This window comes from Scyliorhinus torazame, chromosome 16 (genome assembly GCF_047496885.1).
Source record: "Scyliorhinus torazame isolate Kashiwa2021f chromosome 16, sScyTor2.1, whole genome shotgun sequence".
Classification (NCBI taxonomy): domain Eukaryota; kingdom Metazoa; phylum Chordata; class Chondrichthyes; order Carcharhiniformes; family Scyliorhinidae; genus Scyliorhinus; species Scyliorhinus torazame.
This window is the reverse complement of record NC_092722.1, coordinates 177,104,869-177,119,739: the sequence shown is the minus strand read 5'-3', so window position 1 is coordinate 177,119,739 and position 14,871 is coordinate 177,104,869. Positions and strand designations below refer to the sequence as shown.

At 39.2% G+C, this 14,871-nt stretch overlaps 1 protein-coding gene across 1 annotated transcript in view; it reads left to right on the top strand.

Moving 5' to 3' along the window:
• shoc2 (SHOC2 leucine rich repeat scaffold protein) overlaps window positions 1–14,234 on the top strand; it is a 148,535-nt gene extending 134,301 nt beyond the window's left edge. The window contains exons 8-9 of the mRNA XM_072479516.1: window positions 4,421–4,538; window positions 9,673–14,234. Of these exons, the coding sequence (XP_072335617.1) occupies window positions 4,421–4,538; window positions 9,673–9,881 (327 nt within the window). The 3' untranslated portion in view covers window positions 9,882–14,234. The remainder of the gene's footprint in view (window positions 1–4,420; window positions 4,539–9,672) is intronic.
• Window positions 14,235–14,871: the final 637 nt, after the last annotated feature.

Below are 14,871 nucleotides of genomic sequence, written 5' to 3'. Positions count from 1 at the left end.
AGATTATTTCAAAGGAGAAACCCATTTCTTTGATTGCCCATTAAAGGAAGTGCACTGAAGAGTAAGGACACTAAAGAGTAAGGAAGTGCACTGAAGAGTTTATCATGATACCACATTCAGCTATGGTTCAGTTGGTTGTAAATTTTCCTTCTGACTGACTCAAAGTTGTAGCCTCGAGTACTACTCGAGTATGAGCACTGAGGGAGTGGCTTCACTGTTTTTAAAAAAATAAATTTAGAGTACCCAGTTCATTTTTTCCAATTAAGGGGCAAGTTAGCGTGGCCAATCCATCTAGCCTGCACATCTTTGGGTTGTGGGGGCGAAACCCACGCAAACACGGGGAGAATGTGCAAACTCCACACGGACAGTGGCCCAGAGCCGAGATCGAACCTGGTACCTCGGCGCCATGAGGCAGCAATGCTAACCACTGCAACACCATGCTGCCCGGGAGTGCTTCATTGTTGAAGTGAAGGCTGTCTTTTGAATGAGACATTAAATCAAACCTACTCTCCCAGGTGGACAAAAAAGATACCACAACACTATATTGAAGAGCAAGAGAGTTATTCTTGGTGCGTGCCCTGGCCAAATATTTATCCCTCAATCCGCATCACCAAAACACATTATTTGATCATTACCACACTGGTGTTGTGAAAGTTTGCTTTATGCAAATTGGCTGCAATGTTTCCTACACTATTAACAGTGACAACTCAGGGCAGCGCAGTGGTTAACACTGCTGCCTCACGGTGCCAAGGATCCAGGTTCGATCCCGGCCCTGGGTCACTGTCCGCGTACAGTTAGCACATTCTCCCGTGTCTGCGTGGGTCTCACCCTGACAGCACAAAGATGTGCAGGATAGGTGGATTGACCACACTAAATTGCCCCTTAATTGAAAAGAAAAATGAATTGGGTACTTTAAATTTATTAAAAACAAATCAGTGACAACTCTTAAGAAAAGTGCATTGTTAGCTGCAAAGTGCTTTGATGTCCCAAGGTCATTAATGGCACTATATTAAATGCAAGCTTTTTTTTAAGGGTATGGGTGGTTAGGAATAAACAATGATGTCATTCCTTTCAGCATTTTAAATTTATGCTTGCTATGAAAATGCTCTTTCCTTTTGAGGACAGGCACCTTTTAAGAACTGAAACTTATACCCTCGTGCAACAGTGTGCCATAGGACTAATGATGCTTTTATTGCAGTATTGTGCATAGGAGACTAAATGCATTGCTCCCTACACTCCATAATCCACAGCGACATTGTGGTAGGCCAAAACTAAAAACACTTCTATTTGCAATCCGGAGAATTCTGCAAAAACAGCAAATGCATCTCCAGCAATGAGTAATACAATATTTGACTTGCTCAATACTTAAACTGCTCCAAAAAGAGGTCAAAACCTCCAGTGACACATTGACAGATAATCCTACCTAGAAGTCCCTCTTTGCCCTCAAAGCAGAGGCCTAAATTGCTTGAGCAAACTCTACTTTTATAAAACTTTCTGGGACTTCCAAAGCCAGGTTTGCTCTGCAATGCTTCACTGTAGGCAAATAATATTGTAGCACACACGCCTAGATATGGTGTTAATGACGGTATTTTATTTGCTTGTTCTTTTAACCTAATTTTCAGGGTAATAATTCTAAACCATTCAATACTGGTTTACTTGCAGTAATGTTTCAAAGGCATGTGGCAGATTCTGTTGTAATTAATGTGTGAATACTGCAAATGATGTTTCTCAATCAGTGATTAGGATATCAACTGTGTGGAGTTGTCCATATTTGAAGATATCACCATAATAGGTATAATTTCACAGAATCAAAGGAAGCTGCAAGAAGTTGTTGATAAGCTGGTGGAAGTGGCAGGTGGAATTTAATATCAGTAATTGTGAGGTGATGCATTTAGTTCAAAAATATTAAAGGAATAAATATACTTTGGGGGTGGGAAGAGATAAGTTGAGTGCAAAAGAGGAGAGGGATTTGAAAGCTTTAATTTGAAAATATGAAAAGCACCACCTCGTGGATAGGGCCTTTACTTTTCTGCAAAAAACAAATGGATTCTTGGTTTTGTATTAGGAGTTTTTTAACATGATTGTTGAGGTGTTTTGGTGAATCTATATAAAACTGTTGTCAGACCACAATACAATTTTGGGCTCCACATTATAGGAAGGATGTTGAAGCAATAGTTTGTGTAGCACAGATGCATTAAAATGCTCCTCGGCATGAGGAAATACAGATATGTAGAAAGAAACCTGTGCAGTTTTCATTTTAAAAAGGCGATTAAGAGAATTTGGTGTTTAAAATTCTGGATAGCATAGGACCGGAGTCATTTCAGCAGGTGAGAGATCAGGGAACAGATATGAGAAGGGGAATTTGTAAACTTAATGTTTACAAATGTAATAACTACAAGACATTGTAAAGCATTTCACACTTAATGAAGTGTAGTCACTAGCCAAATGTAGCAGCAAATTTGGGCATGGTATTGTCTCAGCTGCAACAATGGCATAAATAAACTCTTTAATCTGTTTGGTGATGATGGTTGGGAGCTTCACGTTGACCACAACAACAGAATAAATCCTCCTTTCTTTGAATAGCTCATGTGATATTTTACATCAACCTCGGAGGATAGAAAAAGCTAATTTAACAGCACACCCAACAGACCGTAAATCCAACGGTGCAACCCTCCCTCAATACTACAATGTTATCAGTCCAGATTGTGCTCAAGTCTCTGGACAAAGACTCAAACCCATGATCACCGTACTCAAATGCCAGGGTGCTACCACTGAGCTAATACGTCGTTGAGATTTTAAAAGTAACAGCAAGAGAAATTTGCATCAAGAGTTGAGTGGCGATGGAAGGCAAAAACCCATATTCGTGATTGAGCCTGTGGCTATATCTGCATTTGAGAATAGATTGAAGGAAAATGGAATAAAGGCATATGGAATTGGAAGTTAACAATGGTTTAACATCCTATTGTGTTGTAATTTCTGCATTATGTGGTAATCGGCTCGGATCAATGGCCTCCCCATATCTGTTCTTTTTTGGAAGTCCATCTAAAATCATTTAAATTTATAAAAAAAAAAAAAGCATTTTCTAGTTTGAAGCATAATAGAAGTCTACTTTCACGAGAAATTGCACAGAATCAGAAGGTTTTGTATTCCTTGCAGTGTCTTAGTTTCTGACCTCAAACCCAAGCCTGCACTATTGCAAAACTGATGTCTTTTAAAATATTTTTCAAAACGCATTGCACATCAATCGGGTTTGAGTTATTTCTCATTTAGAGTTGTGTCAAAGTGCACTGTGGTTAAACTTGCATTCTTACAGAAACATGACAATTTAGTTACACTGATGCACTGTACAAAGCTGACTTTAACAGGATATGGTAAGATGGCAAATATAATTTTGGATGTAAGAAGTATTCTGGTATTCTTGAGCAGGTCGTCCAATGATGTATTTGGAACCCTTTGAATCATAGAATCTCTACAGTGCAGAAGAAGGCCATTCGGCCCATCAAGTCTGCACTGACCATTTGACAGACCACCTTACACAGACCCAATGCGCGCTCTATCTCTGTAACCCCACCTAACCTTTTGCACACTTAATGTATATTTAGCATGGCCAATCCCCCTAACCTGCACATCTTTGGACTGTGGGAGGAAACCCACTCAGACACTGAGAATGTGCAAACTCTACACAATCATCCGAGGTCGAAATCGAACCTGGGTCCCTGATGTTGTGTGCAGCAGTGGTAGCCACTGTGCCACCACGCCCCTTGTTGCTAAGGTGTTTGATTGGCCTCTCGCTGAATGTTTTATGTTTTTGGCAGAGAGCCAAATGGTCTATTGGGCTCAGTGTTCCGTAAAGATTGGTGTTTCTTTTGTGTGAAGAAAATTAATGATCAATTTTTGGAAAGACTGTTCAAATTTTATTCATGCTGTGGTTCGTTACTAGTTTATTTGTAGTGTTGAACTCTTACCCAAACAACCTATTTGATCTTTATTAATATTCAAATCTCTGCAGCCTTCTGTCACTTCACTCTAATGCACATGTAATCTTTTTATAGTACAATATTGCAGTTCATTTCCAGCTAACTGCAGAAAGCTGTAAGATGCTTTATAATTTCATGTCATGTAGTCTCAATTTGCCGCATTTCATATTGAGGTGTCGAGTTTGGATTTCATTTTAAAATTTTCTGATTAGGTTATTCAGCACAAGCGTGGACAACTTTAAATATAGCCTTTTCAGTTCCCAATCACATCCCAAATGAAGGCAAATTAATTTTGGAAGGAATGGCAATATTATTAGGAAGTAGGATACCCATTTGCCTTGGTGGAGGTTGCTTCATTTGTGTAATTTCTGATCCTGAATCACCTAGAGTTTGTTTTAGGTTTTGTGGACACGTGCCTGAGACTATAAATATTTTTCCAACAGAAACTGGTCTTGACCAACAATCAACTGACTACGCTTCCTAGAGGGATTGGCCATCTAACCAGTCTAACTCACCTTGGCTTGGGAGAGAACTTACTTACTCACTTACCTGAAGAGATTGGTAAGTTCACAGTTCACGTCCCCTAAATATTGTACCTGAATTAGCATGTATGAAAATTCCATTCCTTTATAGTAATTTTAGATGACGTGCCTCTTGGGGGCAAATGCTATTGCTGGAGAATGGAACACTTGCAATTACAGATCATCCCAGTCAGCACCAAGCACTCCTGGGTACGTGCCTCCGTTCTGCCCCAGTAATAACCCCTGCCCTCAAAAAAGCACTTGCTGCCTAATTACGCATCTATTTTGTTTCCTGTACAAACCACAGCAGCACCTCTACAGCAGCATTCAAGTGAGATTTGGAATTATTGCTAAAGTAGGGCGAGTTTAGAGTAGACCTGTCAGTGTAGCAACTCGGGACTCAGCCCAAAATGTATTTGCGTCAGGGTCTTGGTCTCTTCATGTATGATACCCTAGCCAGAGGAAACATCACCCCTGCATCCAGTCTGTCCAACCCTGTCAGAATTTTAACTGTTCAATGAGGTTACCTCTTCTTCTAAACTACAGTGAATACAGGCCTAGTCGACCCAATTTCTCCTTGTAGAGCAAAACTGCCATCTCAGGAATCAGTCGGGTGAGGCAAGAGCGTTCAATGCATCCTGTCCTCATAATTTAGCCTTTTTAACCTGATTGTCATTCTACTGAATCTCCTTAGCCTCCCCTGCGCTTTCAAGGACAGTATATCCTTCCTGAGTTGCATTGTTCAAAATAAATATCGTAATCCAGACAATGTCTAACCAGAGCTTTGTACAGCTCTAATATGCCCTCCAGCCTCCATAAGACAAAGACCAACATTCTATTACACGATGACATCCCTTATCTGAAATGCTTGGGGCTGAGTGTGTATCAGATTTCAGAATTTTTTAGATTTCTGAATATAATTTTCGAAAACCAAATTTATTTAATTAAATGAATTTTAATCTCCCCAACTACCATTGTAGGATTTGAACTCGTCTCCAGGCTATTAGTCCAGGTCTCTGGACTAGTAGTCCAGTACCATTACCTCTTACTGCAATGCCCTTTAGAGGGGCGGCATGACGGCACAGTGGTTAGCACTGCTACCTCACAGTGCCGGGGACCCGGGTTCAATTCCGGCCTCGGGCGATTGTCTGTGTGGAGTTTGTACGTTCTCCCCATGCCTGAGTTGGTTTCCTCCCACAGCCCAAAGATGTGCGGGTGAGGTGGATTGGTCATGTTAAATTTCCTGTCCTGTCCAAAGGCTGGGTGGGGTTATGGGGTTACAGGGATAGGGTGGGGGGAGTTGCCCTAGGTGGGGTGCTCTTTGACGGTTGGTGTAGATGCGATGGGCTGAATGGCTGCCTCCTGCACTGTAGGGATTGTATGAAACTGCATCTTCCTGGGAATTGCGCATGTGCGGCGTGCTGGGATCTGCTCATGTGCAGCACGTTGGGACCTGCACATTGCTTGGGAAGTTTCCCAGAGCCTTGTGGCATTTCCCACTCGTGCCGTCACATGGGCGCTAGGGGGAGGGGGAGAAAGTGTGGATTTTGGAATTTCCGGATAAGGGATGCTCAACCTTTTTAATGACTTTTTTCCATGTCCACTAGCTTTTCATGATTTCTGCACTTGGACACTTATCTCTTTGCTCATCCACAGTTCCCAGCTTGACACTTAAAGATGCTCTTATCTATCTTGGTCCAAAGTGGATGACCTCACATTTCCCACATTGTGCTCCATTTAATTATAGTGAAAAGTTGAAGCCTCAGTACAAATCCCTGTAGATCCACAATCCTGCCAATTTGAGAACATTAACTATCAGTTCCCCATCCAAGTCAATAGATTGCCTCCAATTCCATGTGCACTCATTTTTGTGAAGTCTGATATGTGGCATCTTATTGAATACCTTCCAAAAATCCATATAAATGTTCACAGACGCTGCCTGATATACTTGAGGACAATTGGGGATGGGCAATAAAAACATTGGCATAGTGAGCGATGCCCACGTCCTGTGAGAGGATTAAAAAAAGTGATTGTTCTTACTTCTTCAAAGTTCAGCTAGATTTGTTAGATATGACGAACCTATTGCATATCCATGCTGACTTTCTGATGAGCTCAAATGTATCCAAATGCAGTTAATTTGTCTCTAATAACCTTATTCCAGTAATTGCTGAATCTATTGTATTTTGGAAAATCATTCAAGTGCCTCAACAATTTTCTCACCCACTTTTATGCCCCAGGCTATTAAACCATCTCATTAGTTTCTCATTATTTTCTTAATGAATCTCTATTTTTAGAAATGGCCAACATATTCTCTTCAATTTATAAAAACCTTTTGTGTTGGCTTTGATGAGTGCGAAGCAATCGCTAAAGCAAATAAAGTCTTGTGGCACAATAATATGCCAGTTGGTTGCAAGAAGAGCATTCTTCAGGCCGGAGTTAGAATATTTTTTGTTTCCCCATGCTGGATAATACTGAGGATTTGGAAAGGATGAAAAGGAGGATCGCAAGACTAATTTCCAGTGCAAACCATTTTAGTTATCTATAACAATATTTGTATTGTGCTTTTTAACATAAAACATCTTAAAATGCTTCATAAGTAGCATTATAAAAACAAAATGTGACACCAGTCCACATCAGGCGATATTGAGGTAGCCAAAAGCTTTGTCAGAGAGGTAAGCTTAACTTAAAAGAATGAGAGATAGTGAGGCAGAGGGGTTTAGGGAGGTAACTTTCGAGGCTAGGTCCTAGGTAACTGAAGGCAAGGACTCCAAAGGTGGAGCGATTAAAATCAGGGATGCTATGCTGAAGAGGTCAGAATTAGATGAGTGCAATTTCATCTGAGGATTATGGGGCTGGAGGAAATTATGCAGATAGGGAGGGAGAGTGAGGCAGTGGAGGGATTTGAAAATGAGGATGAGTGTTTTAAAACCAAGATATTGCTTGACACGTGGGGGTGAGCAAGACGGGCTGATGGGTGAATGGGACTTGGTGCGAATAAGGAAAGGGGAGCAGAATCTTTGATGACCTCAAAAGTGCAGATAGTAGAATTTGGGAGACCAGCCAAGAGTGGGTGTCACTAGTCCAGTCTAGAGGTAACAAAGGTGCAAATGAGGTTTTCAGCAGCATTAGAGCGGAGACAGAGCGGAGGTGGGTGATAGAGGTGGAAAATGGCAGTCTGAATGATGGCTTGAATATGTGATGGGACGCTCAGTTTGCAATCCAATGTTGACGCCAAGGTTGCAACAGATGGTTTTAATCTCAAACTGTTGCCCGAGAGGGGGATGGAGCTGAAAGCTAGGGAATGGAGTTTGGAACAGGGCCCAAAAGCAATGGCCTTCCCAATATTTAATTGGAGCAAATTTCTACTCATCCAGTTTTGGATGCAGGATTATTTAGCGATGGCGGTGAGGTAGAACTGGGTGGCATCCATGTACATTTTAAAAGTAACATTGTTTTTGGATGAAATCACAAAGGGGCAGTGTGTCGATCCCTGGGGGTCAGTAAGGTAATGCAGCAGAAGTTTATAAGAGAATCGGCTGTGTTTCAGTTGACAGTTTGTTTCCATTTTTTAAATGTAGTCTTTGGTGGGATGCTGGCAAGACCAGCACTGTTGCCCACTGATTATTGCCCTTGAACTGAGTAGCTTAGTAGGCCATTTCACGGGACAGTTAAGAGCCATTCACATTTGAATAATTAGGGAACACCAGGATCCCAATTTTAAGTTGTGTATGGCCAGATCGAGGTTAGATTTCGGGAGATGGCTCTTTTCCCAATAGTGAACTTCTGGAACAGGTTGCCATGTTTGCTAAATTCCTTGAAGCAACAGCAGAACTTGCTTCTGGTTAGGGTGGGCATCGCAAGCAGGTAATTTAGGAAATAGTTTTGATCATTTTGACGAGCCAGAGAGGAACTCTCCACACACACACTTCCTTCAAATTAACCTACATTTTATCATGTGGGGATGCATATTATGGGATAAGCAAAGGATTGCAATTGCATGGGACATGCTAGGTAGACTAGAGGGCCTTTATCTGACCACCATTGTTCCCTTGCAAGCTTTTCCTTTGATTCCTTTTTGCAGTTCCTGCCACTTGTTATCTGTCCCTTTGCTTTGTATTTGGAACTCAATGTGGAATCACTACTTTTCTTGCAACTGGTATAAGTAATCATTTTTTAAAATATAAATTTAGAGTACCCAATTATCTTTTTTTTCCAATTAAGGGGGTAATTTAGCATGGCCAATGCACCTAACCAGCACATCTTTGGGTTGTGGTGATGAAACCCACGCAGACATGGGGAGAATTTGCAAACTCCACACGGACAGTGACCCAGGGCCAGGATTCGAATCCTCAGCGCCGCAGTCCCAGTGCTAACCACTGTGTCACATGCTGCCCGACAACTAATCATTTTATGGATTGAACAGAGGGGTAGCCGTTTCAAAAGTGAAGGACCCACTGCAGGAATTCACACATTCCTCCCAATCGTTAAATATTGATCCACGTTAAGACAATCTGAATTCCAAAGAAAAGCTTTACTGTCATTGCAGAAAACATTGTTTTTGAATAGCAACTGAAATGATGGTTTGGAAAATAGACAAATATAGTAAGATACGGACACCTGATGTCGCTGATCTCTTGATTTCATTTTTGGATCTGCTTAAACTATTGTGTGGCAGAATAGATAAATAATTAAGTCAAATAATTAAGCAAAACATTTGCTTTAAATAGTGATTTTGCAGAATTCCCGAATCCTGTATTGTTTTAAATAATGAGGCCATTTTACTTTAGATTTACTAATGCCTTCCTGTGGTGGAAACCAGGTGATTTTATGTATTAAACCTTCTCAAAGTCTTGAATAGACTCTACACTTTGTTAATTTGTATTGATTTGTTAAAGTTTGTGTTATGACTGTCTGCTTCCTTACAAATCTACTTTACTGAACTTACTGCCATAAACCTTAACCTCTAGTCTGTGACACACTTATTGATTTGTGTTTGCTGGTTAAGTGTTGTACTCCAGGAAAAATTATGATCCGTTAAGGTCTTTGTTAATTTTTCCCTAGAAGTTGAGAATGGTTTTAGAACAAATAACTCTTTTGTGCAATCTAACCTGTTGTATGTATCCAGTACAAGGGATTAATTGCATTAATTAAACACTTTGCACTTTTTTTTGCAGGTACACTGGAAAATCTGGAGGAGTTGTATTTAAATGATAATCCAAATCTACACAGCCTTCCCTTTGAGCTGGCCCTCTGCAGCAAATTGTCCATCATGAGCATTGAGAACTGCCCACTCAGCCACCTCCCGCCACAGATTGTAGCTGGTGGTCCGTCCTTCATCATCCAGTTCCTGAAGATGCAGGGCCCTTATCGGGCCATGGTCTGACTGAATGGAAATGTTGCATACACTGTACAAAATATAAAGTGCATCATTGTCATTATATATAAAAGCAATTTTACTAAGACTGCAGTATGTGTTTCCGGTAATAGAGGAATCGTAGCCATTTAGAATTTTTTTTTAAAAACCTGTAAAGAATTACAGTGCTGGATAGAGGTTTTCTCACAGAATTAAATGGATGTATGTTAATGTGCGAAGTACGGTTTTGTTTTTTTTGGGGGGGGGGGGGGGAAGTATTGCAAAATCATGAGCATGATTTTATTTTTAAAAATAGTGTGCATTTACAATACTATTCTGTGTATTTAATACACGGTTTAACATTTTCTTTGTGATGAACTCTTTTGTGTTCAAAGTGACAGGTGTAGGACCTGGGGAATCCTGAACCGAAGAAATGGGTGCCAATTACAGACTTGGTTTTTCCTGCTAGTTATCATGCACCTTTGGTCTTCAAAATCACGTGCACCATTGCAAAAGCCTGTAAATGCTACATGTCCAGCATTTTCCCCTCATGTCCCAGTCTAATTCAGTGGTTGACGAAAGTCAGACTGTAATGTCTTGGAGATGGAAGGGAGGATTCAGGAGAGGGGTTGGGGAAAAGGCTGATGAATAATAGAAAGAAAGATGTGAAGAAAGCTAGGCCATAAAAGAGTGAGACCCCCTCGAGCAACATAACCTATGACAACAAATGTTGGAAAGAAAAAAATAAAACCAAAGACAAAGACAAAAGGAAAGTAATTTGAGTTAAAAGGATAAAGATTAAAAGGTCTTCTCCCTACATAAGTATTTTGTATATTTGAAATAAACTTTACTTAATTGTTTTTTTTTTGGTAGGCAAGTCCTTTCCTTAATTTTTGCTGTATTCTTGAGCTTTTCCATAATTTTTATAGTCACCAAGATTTAGCACTTGATTTGAGCAATGTTGTGATGCTGATGGGCAATATGCATATAATATGGATATACTGGTCATACAGTATACACTGCTTCATAGTTTACCTGTATTATGACCCCTCTAGTATACACAGCAATACAGCTTTTAAGGTTTGTTGCCCATTATTTTATCACTTTGTTGCATTTGAGGGTAGAAATGAGTTTCAGAGCAAAGCAAATGAATGGTCTCTGACTCGGCTAACGTTTTCCGAAACAACTCGAGACGTGTTCACATTTAATATACATGTAATACTTCTCTCATATAAAGTCTGAATCATTTTGGGCCCTGGATACATACAACTGTTTTCCCACTCCCCCGAAGTCCTGTGACAAAACCACCTTTTACTCACTACTGCGGCTTGCAAGCACATATGGTGATCTGTCAAGTCGGTTCAAGTAAACAAAGGTTTAGTATTTTTATCTGCCCTTCATGTTGCATCTGCACATGAAGCTATGTACGCAAGGCTAATTTTCCTCGTACTGTACATTTTTTGCTGCTGCATGTATTTTTTCCAAATACTTGTACGTGTGGGCTAATCGAGTGTGAGCAGTTTCTTTTAGTCTCAGTTAATGTGAATACTAGTGCGGTAGAACCATGAAAAATGTCATGAAGTTTTTTGGAACCCTTCGATAAATACTGAGATTGATGCACATAGTATTGATATAAGCCAGCCTTTCTATCCAGTATTCACTTGAAGAATGTTCCACAGTTGGAAATGGTTAACTCATTCTCTGTACAGGCTATTACCGGTTGCCTTTTAAGTTAGTGTAGTTACATATCATTGCATGTTATCAGCATCTTTTTGGAAGCAGGAAGGTTTTTAAATCATAGGATTTGAACTCCTCTACCAAAATATTGTTGCATTTTGAGGCTTAAATTTCTCTGGGTAACCGAAAAAAAAAATTGGGATTTTATTTCACCTCCCTTTCAAAAGTTGGCAAAACTGAGGTTTCATGGAAATCAAACCACTTGTGTCTTCTGGAAACAGTAAGACCGAGCTCATTAATAAGTGAGTTGTCATTTGTCTGCAATTTGCTGTTGCTCTTGACTAATCCAGATCTGTGTTGGTGGAAGTCCACTTCAGCCTTGCATGAAAATATTGAAAGCTTGTTGTCCGGGTCAATGCACTGTGTGTTGTCTTATTTCTTTTAAAGGGCAGTACTGTCCTGCAAAATCTACGAGACAGAAATTGATCTCATCAAACCAAGGGCTATTTACGGGTATCCGATATAGTAGCAACCGTTGAATGAATTGCAATCGAGATCACAGTTTGGAAAACTTGTCAAAAGAGCCAATTTATTGGAAAAGTCCTTGGCAGTTGTAGACCTCTAGAATGTCCCATATTAAATTACCGCCCACAGTGAAACCTATTTAAAAGTGGGAAAAAGTTACAAATAGAGCAGTTTAGATTGACTGCTAACGATGCTGTCTCTGTCGGCTTTGGTGACCAGTTGTTCCAGCGAAATGTGTTGAGTAAGCTGCGTTGTGCAGTTGGAAGAAGTTTCCATTGAAAACAAACATCATTTATTGTACTTTGAATGTGAGCATAATGACCACGGTTGCAGTGCTTAGTGGTTTTGAGTATTGCCTTTAGCCCCAAGTATTCTATGAATGAGAAATTTTAGCATGTAGGAAAGGTGAAATATAAAGCTTTTTGTAGTTTAAAAACTTTGTCAGACAAAAGATAGTGATTCTACACAGCAACGTACTTTTAACTGCAGTGGGCAGTTTGAACTGAAATTCGGTGTAATTGTGGTTATTCCAGTGTATGAACTGTCAGGTGCTAATTGTATTTTATGGAACACTAGGAGATTGAGTGCTACATGGTCAGTTTGAAAAAAAATTGTTTTCTAAAGTTTTTAGCTGGTGTATGTATTAATGTCTCTGGGTTTAATTTTTTTCAATACCGTCTTAGCTTTGTCTTTGCTTTGTTGTCTGTTTTTACATGCAACTTGTCAAAATGAAAAATTCTTGGCACCTGATAAGTCTTTATTCGGATCCATGGTGAAGCCTGGCAAAAACTGTGTTTCTGGTTTTATTTAAAAACAAACAAAATGGCTCAGACTTTTCAGCCTTACAGTGAAGTTTTAAATCTGCAGTATTCACTTTATTATTGTGTTCACTGGTACTTTAAAGTAAGAATGGATAGTACTCCCTTTTAACTTTGACCACACAGTTGAACTTTTTATAAATATATTTTTGGGATTTGATGAAAAAGATTGTTAAGCTGCGTAATCATTAATGTGTCATTTCTGACCTCTTGACTGCATGAAGGCTAAGGTGAGGAATGTTATATATAGCTTTTTTTCATGCTTTGCGCTGTTATTTGACAGGAAGAAAGAAAATAAACTTTAGAATGTTAGTAAAATATGTTGTAAAAATATTCACACATCAGCACAGCTGCTTTATCAAATTACTTGCGGAGTTCACAATTACTCTCCGATTAAGGTGTGACTGGTGAAAAATGTGCAGTTCAAAGGTGACGTAGTAAATGTTAATATCCAATATATCGAAAAGGGTTCGATCTTTGGAGTTTTAGCAATTGCCGATCACTTTGGGTGGCTACTGCCTTTGATGCTACCACAGTTTTAACACTAGCTCCCACATAAAGCTGCATTAGTATTATCTAGAATACAGCATTTGAAAATAAAGTTGAGCAGGGAAAGCAGCTTAGTCACAATGCAGGACACACACAATGCCAGACACATCATGAATTTAAGTGCAATTTAAATAAAGGGTTTTATACAAACATATCCCTAAAGGCAGCGGGTAATTTATCAATTATTCTGCACCAGTCCTTGTTAATTTTTGAGAAGTTAATTTGGCTAAATAAACCAGTATTTACAAATAATGGTTTGGTTACTTTGCCTACCTTCTTTTGGCAGGCCTTTTACCAGATAGCACAAAATATTTTTGTTTGGTAGTATAATCAGACCATTATATTCACACACCAAAATTAAGAATGTACAAACTGGTAAACAAACATTTTTAAACCAATTGTCAATTATCTTATGTCTATATAAAATTTGCCTTTTTGTTTGTTTTTATAAAGGTCATTCAGTGTATCAGTACATTCATTATAAATAGCAAATTTGTAAATGAGCTGTTGAGTCTTTTGCAACTGTTGCATGTTTTTTTAAAAAGGCTTAAAAGTGTACAATTTACTTTGATCCGTGGGTGTGGGGAAGGGGGTGATTTTTGGCTGCTGTTTTGAAAGGAACATTCACTTCCGCTATAACATTTAAAGTAAGATCATTAATATTTCTGTTCAGGTAAGAATATTAAGAAAAATATCACAGGTGATAATTGTATATCTGATTTGCTATTTCATTTTGCACACGAGCAATTGACATTTAAATGTGTTGCCAATGTTTCTGGTGTAAACAATATTAAACTATTTACTGAAACTTTAATGTTTCTACGATGTGTTAAATGTTGATCCAAGAAATTGGAGAAACTGAGTAATATTCAATTCTATAAATGTATACATGTAAGATTCAAAAGTTCAATACAAAAATTGACATTTTTCAAAGACAGTTTTTTGCAGATCACTTGAGGTTTTTCCAAATCCAGTTTTAAACAAAAAAGTATCAAACAATTATTTCAGGCTTTGTGTGTTTCAAGATATCTTTTGGGTTACGTTCATCAGGGCCTGTTCTTCACACACAATAGAACATATAGGGCACTTAGAAGATACCGCCAAGCTAAATGACAACTTGGAACTCATTGCGCAGATCACTGATGCCACTTTTATCACCATCAGATGATGCTGACTTGACCCCGGGCTATTTTTTGTAAAGATATTAAAACATACATTTATTTTGCTTCCAGCCACCTTTGTGTCTCTAATGATGGGATAATAAAAATTATTGGAATTGAAGCAACAGGGTGATTGTTTTGTTGGGACGGGGGGGGGGGGGGGGGGGGGGGGGTCACCTGCATTTTGCCATTGAGCGATTTCGATCTTCAGGAGTTTATGAAAAATGTCAATAACACTTGCCCTTGCTCCATATTTAATTGGGATCAGAAGACTGCCATTAGCTGCAGTGC